At 34.8% G+C, this 10,684-nt stretch overlaps 1 protein-coding gene across 4 annotated transcripts in view; it reads left to right on the top strand.

Annotated features, from left to right (window-relative positions):
• The window catches only part of LOC106873906 (DIS3-like exonuclease 2), a 126,009-nt gene that overhangs the window by 69,257 nt on the left and 46,068 nt on the right, over window positions 1-10,684 (top strand). For 3 of the 4 annotated variants that reach the window (XM_052966144.1, XM_014921435.2, XM_014921436.2), the window contains 3 exons: window positions 3,293-3,447; window positions 4,774-4,843; window positions 9,145-9,233. In XM_052966144.1, the coding sequence (XP_052822104.1) occupies window positions 3,293-3,447; window positions 4,774-4,843; window positions 9,145-9,233 (314 nt within the window). Of the gene's footprint in view, window positions 1-3,292; window positions 3,448-3,748; window positions 3,865-4,773; window positions 4,844-9,144; window positions 9,234-10,684 lie in introns of those variants that run through there. The other variant, XM_052966145.1, reaches the window with a different exon arrangement.

The following is a 10,684-nucleotide window of genomic DNA, read 5'->3' as shown; positions in this document are numbered from 1 at the left end:
TATATATATATATATATATACATACACACACACACACACACACACACACACATACACATTGTGAGACAGAGAGAGTGTGTGTGTGCGTGCGCATACATTTATAAATATATACACTGAAATTCAGTCATTCATAACCAGCAATAAGAAAAAAATGTTGTTACGTCAATGGTGCTTCTATTCAGTTTGAATGTCTTAAGCTATTTGATTTCTTTCAATGCAAGGAAATAATCAAATTAATATCTGTGAAATTGGAAATTTTAACACATTATAATATAATAATGGGCATTGTATTTTTATATATTCATATGTGTGTGTGTATTGCTAGTACCTCCAGACTGGCCTTCGTGCCGGTGGCACATAAAAGCACCCACTACACTCTCGGAGTGGTTGGCGTTAGGAAGGGCATCCAGCTGTAGAAACTCTGCCAAATCAGATTGGAGCCTGGTGTAGCCATCTGGTTCACCAGTCCTCAGTCAAATCATCCTACCTATGCTAGCATGGAAAGCGGATGTTAAATGATGATGATGATGATATATATGGTATATTGTGTGCAAATCTGTGGAGTCAAGAGTCTTGAAGTTAGAGTCAGTAAAAATGTACCATCTCTGATTCAATTAAATATAAATTATAATATACTAGTTGGCACCATGCCATCAAAAATGACGGCTAATTGTAGTATTTTATATATAAATAAGGTACAAAATAAGGTACATAATAATCACAGATACAAGCATTCACATACTTCCCTTGTACATGTACACATATACATGCATAAACTCAGAGTTGAAATGCTGTTTGATTTTTCTTTTCAGCGTTGAATATTCACCATCCCATTTCCACTGCACACAAACACACACACACGCACACACATACACACACACACATACACTCACACAGAGTTGAAACACTGATTTTTTTCACCCCTTCCTTTCTCATTCATGTGTTGTGACAAAGAAAAACAGAATATACATGATGCACTCTTTGCCACTTCCTTTCTCTCACTCTTTCTCTCTTAGTCAGGGCTATTACTCTCACTACTTCTTCACTGAATTACTATTTTCTCTCCTCTCCCTTCACTTATTCTAATTTCAACTCAGAACATAGCGACGGGCGAAATACTGCTAAGCACTTTGTCCAGCGTGCTAACATTTCTGCCAGCTCACTGCTTTGTGACAATGAAATAGTGCCACTTCTGTTGTTCCCTAGCTGATGAGGGAACAGAAAGTGTATAGGTAGGAGCAGTTGTGATTCACCTGTTACCACTGCTGTTGCATCCTTCATTGAAGTGCTGTCAGTGTTTAAGGAATAGTCTTGATCTTGTCATAACTATGTATGTTTTGATCTTCATGGGAGTCCATAACATGGAGATTATGTCTGTAATTTTAGCACAACAGGTGGTTGTACTTAATAACAACTCAACAGATATCTTATTGATAAATAACTGGAATTTTCCTTGCATCTAGTTACAAACTTCTGCTTAATTGAAACTTAGTATATTTGAAATTGTACAGGTTTCACTGTACACAGTTTTAATAGGCAAACTACATATATATATATATTCATTTGTATATTTTTTTTAGTAATATTTAGCAGAAGCAAAGAGTGACTGTAATATGAATGAACATTTTATAAACCATGATTCCACTGTAATACCAGTAGAGGTGATTTTGAGACCAGAATCCAATTTGATTTAAAAAGTGATGCTACCACTTTCAACTGAATACCAACACAGGAAGTTTGTTTGAATTAGTTCACTTTGAAAACGTCATAAGTAATGGACCTTTGATGAAATTACAGTGACTAGGATGCACAATTGCATACAGAGCAATATGTAGTTGCTGCAATTGAAGCATATGTTGGTCATTGTTATTTATTTATACTGTAGAAAACTTTTTTAATAAAAAGTTTTGGATGTGAATATACTTCCACTCTTCATTTTCGCTTATATATATACATATATATATATATATTTACATACATATATATATACTGTATATTACATATATATTATATCATACTTTGATACTGTGTGGACTAAAATCCCCATTGACAAGCCACTGGTATTTATAGAGTGTTAAACACTTTTGGTATGCAAATTAGGGACTCCTTCATAGAGTAACTGCTGCATTTGTTGAGTATATAAACAGTTTGGCTGCTTGTTTCTCTAGAGATTGTCAAAATGATGTGAATGCTTCGGCTGGGAACCCAATAAGGTTTGAAAATTGATTAAGGAGAAATGGTTAAAATTTGCCCTATTTATAATTATACCATATGTTATGTATATATATCTCTATGGAACATTGGCCATCGATGACTTTTCTCCACTGTTCTTGGTTCTAGGTTATCCTCTCTTGAGTTGGTTTTGAATTATAATCAATGCTCCTGTAACTTTGCTATTTTCTAGGTAGGGTTGTTGGCCCTTTTACTTCTGGGGAGACATGCTGCCTATTCGTCTAGCCTCTATCCTTGGACCTGTCTGTCATGGAAGGCCCTACCAGGAGCTAGTATTCCACTGGCATAGCTCTCAGGGTCATTCACACACATAAGCTACCACTGTACAACAAGGGCTGGACCTTGTGATGAATATATCTTTCTGTGTATCTATCAATGTGTGTGTATGTAGCTGTTTGAATTATAGAGCATTTAAAAGAAATGAGAGAATAAAACAGCATATTATTCAATGACTAATATAATTTTTGCTGACAAATAAGAGGAAATAACTCCAGACATATTCAGTCTTATTCTGACTTCATTAATGAACCATAGACTTTGCGATAATTGTTGCAATAGTGATGAAAGAATTATTAAGGAAATGTACAATATTGTACATTGGTTGGTGCAGGAAAATAGTATCATTTATAAAAGAAAATAACTGAATTCATATTCATTTATTTTAAACATGTGAATGTTTTTGTTTAACCCTAGGTCAACCCTGATTGAGTTGACTCATGATGCAGTTATTATCACCCTGTCTTTATAGACGCATCAAGAATTATATTATTTTATGGCTTTCCCTTTTTAAAGATGGTGTGGTGTGATAAAACTCATTTTCTGTTTGATATTTCTTCTCCTCACAGTCTGCTGACATACCTCAATTATTATTATCATTATTGCTGCTGCTGCTGCTGCTAAATGTACTGTTTCTTACAGACATTGTCTGACATTTGTTTGTCTTTTCAAATTCTAGTGATTTTATTAGCATTTAAATTATTTTTGTTTCCATGTGAATGTCATCCAACATCATCTACATTTTCATGAGCAATTTTCTATCTAGTATTTGTTTGTTCCGCAGAAGTAAAAGGTTCATATTCACAGCTTCTTGAAGAAGTTGAGAAGCCATTATTTTACCAACCTGCTGACGAGATAGTGTTACTATTGTCGTCAATGGCGCACAGGGGTGGTTCCAACCCGATGGATCCTCATCTCAATAAGAACTGTAACAACCAGGTAAGTAAAATCAATATAAAGACCAAGTGAAATATCACTTGCTTCTCAACAACTGTTGTCCTCTTCTATCATTATTCCAGTAATTATTAACCCTTTAGCATTTAAACCGGCCATATCTGGCCTTAATATTCTACTTGTTTTATGTTTAAACTGGCTAGATCTGGCTTCTCACACCTATCTTACAATGTTATTCTGAAAATAAGCAATCACATCAGTGAAATCTCAAAGCCACAGATAATTCAGGATTAATTCGAAACAATATGAATAAAAGGTTCATATTCGCAGCTTCTTGAAGAAGTTGAGAAGCCATTATTTTCCCAACCTGCTAATGAGATAGTGTTACTATTGTTGTCAATGGTGCACAGGGGTGGTGCCAACCCAATAGATCCTCATCTCAATAAGAACTGTAACAACCAGGCGAGTAAAATCAATATAAAGACCGAGTGAAATATCACTTACTTCTCAACAAGTGTTGTCCTCATGCTGTCTCTTCTATTATTATTCCAGTTTGAATGCTAAAGGGTTAATGTTCCAAACTTGGTGACAAATACAGCCACCATATAAATCTACATGGTATCATATATATCAGTGTTTTTCAAAGTGGATGCCAAGTAGTCCCAGAATTTCATAAAATAAATCTGGGGTTCCATGATATAAACTGTGTTTTAATGAAATTTAATAAGAATTTACTTTATGTAAAAAAAACTGATGGTATTCACCATTTTCAAAATGTTATGTGTTATTGAGTGAGAGAGCAGCACATGCCATCAAAGTGACTCTGAGGTGCAAATGTATGAAGCCCAATATACTACCAGTCTGACAAGGGTACACCAGGCACTCCTTTAGTTCCTCCTCTGTCCACTTGAGGATTCCAGTGCCATACTAAATTGCTGTAACTGCATGCAATTTTATTGCCGAAATTATGCTCCTTTTCTTTTATATTCCCCTTAATGCCTTCCAATACTGTTCCCTAGGACCCAACAATAATTGGCACTATCTGCACCTTCTCATTTATTTCAAAGAGTCCTATTTTATTCCATTTTACTTTCATTTGCTGTCGGAATCCCATTCTACTGGCTTCACTCCTGATCCAGCATTCAATTACTGTTTGGTTTGCCTCTTTATCTCACCTTCTTCTCTGCCTCTGGTTTTGTATACAAGCAGTCTCTAGATGACAACTGGGCCTGTGCTACTTGAACACACGACACCTGCCAGGCGAAAGGCTTTCACCTTTGGTTGCAACTTCATTAACACCGTTATTTGATACATTTGTATTAGACGTTTTCACTTAACAATGAGGTTTATGGTTTTTTATTATTATTGTAGCCACCCAACAAACAAAACTACAGACCACAGTTTAAACAGACATACCCTCAGCCACCAAATGGAATTTTAGGTAAATTACATTTTGCAAATTCAAACAAAAATTAAATTAAATATTGTTTCTTTTTATAATTCTTGAAAATAATGTATATTTTCCCTTTCATTACTATCTCTAATTTTGTACAACCTTTATGTAGATTCCGTTTTCTAGTACATCTATCCTCGTTTATCACTAATTAATTTGTTACTGATCTGGGATAATATAATACACTTGTGAGTCATGTTATGCTTAACAACGTGGTTGACAATCAAAGATTCTGTTTAGACTACAAAAGCATGCATCAGTGACCATCCACAATGCTCAGGAAAACCTGGGGTCAAGGAACAAAACCAATTTTTCCCATATGTTCTATCATTCATTTATAACTGATTTGTTTTAAAAAGGTGTTTTTTGTTTTTAACCAAACACCTGTGATAAATGAAGATAGATGTACTTTCCAAAAGAATCTTCTTACATGGTTTTGTTTCACTGAAATATATATTATTATATTATTGTTAAATATCTGTAATTCTTAATAATATTTTTAATGCTTTGAATTGCTTAATATTATCTTGAATAATACTTATTTTCTAGATATCTATACAAGTACTAGTGAAACAGTAGAATCCTAATAAGCTAGAGATATTCTACATCATTAAAAACCATAATACAAATACAGTAATCCCTTGCCATATTGCGATTCACTTATCGCGGTTTATTATTTAAGCTTACATCGATTCCTCCACGGTGTTGTTTTCCATTTATAATAAAATAAATATATACTATAAAAATAATTTTAAAAATATATATAGTACAGTATTGTTTTTCCTTCGCAGATTTTCACCTATTGGGTTTTGGAACGTAACATCCGTGATAGTCAAGGGGTTACTGTAGTTCAAACAATGAAATATGTTTTATGGTGTGAAGAAGATGTCTAATGTCTCAGACATTTGTCCTTCTTTGGAAACAGAAAGAGAAGAAAAAAAAGACTAAAGATTGTAACACTAGGATACAAAATCACAAACCTTCATTTGCAGTGTAGCTCCCTAGTGTTAAAGCTTTCTCTTCTTCCTCATGGCATAAAACAATTTACGTTGTTTGAACTATGTAAATACTACAGTCTATACTGTTTATCTATTTAATACTTTGTATCCATAGAGGGAAAGGTTTTTGAGTTTAGTACTTTGCTCAGAGTAGGAGGCATAACACAAAGACGTTTGATCTTATGACTTTGTGGTCAGTCGTCTAGCTTCTTTAATCACTTAGTCATTGGACCAGATTATTTTTCCATTAATGGTTATTTCTTATCTTCATAATGGTCATCTGGTTAATATGGTTGACCTTTGACCACATTAGTCATAAATCCAGATTTTACTGCTGCCATTGTGTTACATGTGTCCCAGTCTGCCTTGTTAATTAAATAAAACTCACTGGTTTCACTGTGGGAGTTGAATTATTAACAATAGGAAGAACATAGAACAGTAAAGGAATTGTATCAACAAATAGCTATTTCCTTGTTCAATCAGGGATGGAAAATAGTAAATTTTAAAAAATAATTTACTGAAATGGAAAAATGAATATAAAATGGTAAAAATTAAATGATTTCCTGAAATAATGTATTTTCTTCTTTTATCCTAATGAATATTAGTTGGCTACATAGAATAATTTAATGTCAACCTTCTTTAGTGATTATATAATTTGACTTGATAGTATTCCTTTCCTCTATCTACTCCGTTATTTTGTCAATTTGCCTTAACCTGACAGAATCAGACAAAATAATACAAGATTAGCAAGGATATGCTCTGATACAGATGAACCCTGCATTTATATATTGCTTTAATATTAAAGATTTCATTTTAAATACATTTTCCTTCTACTTATTTCTAAGTAGGATTTGGTGATAGACTTAATCCATCACCCAGTTTAATACTAATGTTTGGTCTTTAGATGTCTTGAATGGAATCCAGTCTAGCAAGCATTCTGGCCAAGTTTTTGAAGGCCTTAAAAAGGATTACAGGTACCAACCTCATTCTTTTGACAAAGCTATAAAACAATGTTAAAAGCTAGAAGTTATGTATTTGAATTTTGAGGAATGATTTGACATGACAAATGGAACATTACACAATGTCCTCAAAAATAAAAGTGGTTTCTATGTGATATGCAATTTTGAATTGTAATACACTTAAGCACTGTATACAATAAGCTCATTCACCCATGCTGACACCATGTAAAAGGCACACAGTAGACTCTATAAAGTGGTTGGCATTAGGAAGGGCATCCGGTCAGAGAAACCATGCCAAAACATACAACTAGAGCCTGGTGCAGCTCTCCTGCTTACCAGCTCCTGTCAAACCATCCAACCCACGCCAGCATGGAAAACGGATGTTAAATGATGATGATTAAAAACATGAACTTTTCTCTTCTACACAAAGGAGCTTTGTTACAAAAGAATACCATCAGTCTTCAGTCTGAAGTTTATATATTACTTACAGCACACTGGAACTATACTCAATATTATAAGTAGTCCAGAGTCCTTGATAGTTCATATAACTGAATCTGTCCATTGCTTCTTTTACGCAACAAATATGAGTATTTTGTTATTTTTGCAATGGCGGCACTCAGTTAAAATCTGTACTCCACAGATTTTTATTTTATTTTATTTTATTCTATTTTCCCTTATAAGACATATAAGGTCAATTATAATGTGTGTGGTTCTATGATGTACAACAATTGCAACTGTTGAGTCCCAATGTAGCAGACCTATGCACTAGCATAGCTTGGGAGGGGGGGCAGTCCACCCAAGGCAGCACTTTTAAAGGGGTGCCACCTTTCATCATGTTGTAAGCTATTGCTGTAGGCAAAATATGTTTTTTGTGGTATCTGGGAGAAGCAAATGTAAGGGCCGCCTCAGGTAGCACACACTCTAGCTACGCTAGTGGATCTATGGAAGCACAAGGCATATTGACTAGGTTGTTGGGTTCATGATCATAAAGCTATACGTTTTGATTCCCATCCCAAGCAGTATGTTGTCTCCTTGAGCAAGGTACTTCACTTCATGTTGCTCCAGTTCACTCAGCTTGGGTTAACCTTGCAGCAGGAAGGTTTCCTGCCTAGTGGGAGTCATAAGAGGCTGGAGCAGTAGTGGAGCCCAACATTATTGTCTGCTATAGAAAGTCTATCATGATATCCCAATTAGCCCATGGCTTCAACTTGATAGTGATGATGATCATCATCATAATCAAGAAATGCTCCAGCTGTGATTATCCTCTCTCTTTAAAATTATCAAGACTACATTATTTTATGTGTACTTCCCCTTTGTAAGATGGTAGAGTGTTATATGAAGGAGATCTAGCCTCATTGGCTCATTTAAGGTGGAAGTTAACAAGCACCTTTTTTTCTCCACTGTCCATCACAATGGCTATCAACATCTCCTCCTTTTCCATTGTTGAAGTACATCAAAATCTAACTCTGTGTACATTCTTAACAATATGAGGTCTGATCTATAATTATCAAGACTGGTGCTATAAAAAGAAAACTACAACACACTTCAATTCAGCATTTAATCTCCTTTGAAGATGTCCCCTTCTGAAGCCACACACTTTATCCAGTGTTGATTCTATTGAGGGAAGCATTCCCAGAACTCCTTTTCTGGGATAGGGAGCAGCTGCCTTATCACATTCTCTTAGATTTCCTCAGCATCTTGAAATCTTTTCACATTCAAGTGGGATTTGATTTTTGGAAAGAGGAAAAGAGGTAAAAAGTGTAGGTATGACCAAGCTTTTGGCAAAATTTGATGCAGATTCTCTACTCAATTTTCTCTACCATGGTCACTGATGGAACCTCTGTGGTGTGGTGAAATAACCGCCCTCTACACCCTTTACTACCAAGCACTGATATAAACAACAGAAGTGAGTGAGAATGCTATAACTTAGTATGCACATGCAATAGAGTTCAAAGTCAATCTGCCAAGCAGCTTCACTCTGTGTACTTGAGCTCTGTTACCATAGCAACAGTCCTGATGCTTTTGGATCAGATCAGACCTAGTATTTTTTTTGTTTGATAAAACCCTATTAAAATAAAAAGACATAAACCCCTTCTAGTATTATTATTCCTACTCCACTAAGTTTCTAAAACTACGAGGCTATGTAAAGAAGCAAATAAAATAGTAATTCAATGATTTACACTGAGATCATTGTTTTAATTGTTTCTGGCTTATTTACATGTTGGCTTTTGTATTTAATATGTTTAAAGTCTAGAACTACTCATCTCTGTTCTCGAAACATGCTTCACACAAATTCATGCACAACTTTCGTTTCTGTCTTTAATTCTCACAGGTCATGCACCTCACAACTTCACACCAATGTACAAAATGTCAAATCAAGCTCAACCTCCTCCGAATAACCAGACAAACAACACCTCTTATGTATGTTAGGATCTTCTAAAATCTTTCTTCTAATGAATTGTTGACTATTTTCTGAACTTTTCTGAAATGTATCCAAAATTATTTTTCATGATGTACACACATATATATATATATATATATACATACACACACACTGTCCATGCATTTCATCCCCTAACATTCAAAAAGTACTGATGATGGTGCCACATAAAGACACTGGTGAATGTATGTGCCACTTAAAAAGCACTGGTGGTGGGTCCATCTAAAAACCACTGGTGATGATGCCATGCAAAAAGCACCTTGCACACTCTGTAAAGTGGTTGGTGATAGGAAAGGCATCCAGCTGTAGAAACCAAGCCAAAACAGACTACGGGACCTGGTGCAGTCCCTGGCTTTGGCAGCTCCTGTCAAGCCATCTAGATTATGATTATTAATTACTGTTTCTCTTTTAATGGAGTTAGTCTACACTTTGTGTTATTACTGAAGTTCACTTTGTTATCCTTAAGATTAATGAAGGATTCAATTTTATTTATTTGTTTACTTTTGTTTCTGCTGAAAATGGTTTTATCTCATCTGTATTCCTTGAGCTCTAAAATGGCTTTTGTTTCTCAACCACATGGTTTTGGGTTCAGTCCCACTGTGTGGCACCCTTGGGAAAGTGTTTTCTACTATAGTCCCAGACCAATCAAAACTTTGTGAGTGGATTTGCTAGATGGAAACTGAAAGAAGTCCATCATAGTTATATATATATATATACATACATAGATACATATATATATATATATATATATATATATATATATATATATATATATATATATATATATATATATATATATATGTATGAGTGTATCTTTGTTTGTCCCCCAACTACAGCTTGACAATTGGTGCTGGTTTGTTTATGTCTACATAATTCAGCAGCTCAGTAAAAGAGACCAATGGAATAAGAACCAGAATTTTAAAAATAAGTTCTGGCATCAATTCAAGGTCCCAGCATGGTTGCTGTCCGATGACTGAAACAAGTTAAAAGATACATACATATATACATACATACTTGTATGCATACATATATGCATGCATACATGCATATATGCATGCACACATGCATACATACATGCATACATACACACATGCATACATGTGCATTCATGCATACATACACACATTTATACATACATGCATGCATGCATATACATAATATATATATACATACATATATATATATATATATATATATAGAATAAGAATAGCCTGGGCAAAGTTTAGAGAGCTCTTACCCCTGCTGGCGACAAAGGGACTCTCACTCAGAGTAAAAGGCAGACTGTATGACGCATGCGTACGAACAGCCATGCTACATGGCAGTGAAACATGGGCTGTAACTGCTGAGGACATACGTAAGCTCGCAAGGAATGAAGCCAGTATGCTCCGTTGGATGTGTAATATCAATGTGAATACCCGTCAGAGTGTAAGTA

The sequence above is a fragment of the Octopus bimaculoides genome, chromosome 3 (genome assembly GCF_001194135.2).
Source record: "Octopus bimaculoides isolate UCB-OBI-ISO-001 chromosome 3, ASM119413v2, whole genome shotgun sequence".
NCBI lineage: Eukaryota > Metazoa > Mollusca > Cephalopoda > Octopoda > Octopodidae > Octopus > Octopus bimaculoides.
Note: the sequence above shows the minus strand (reverse complement) of the source record. Positions and strands in the feature narration are given on the sequence as shown.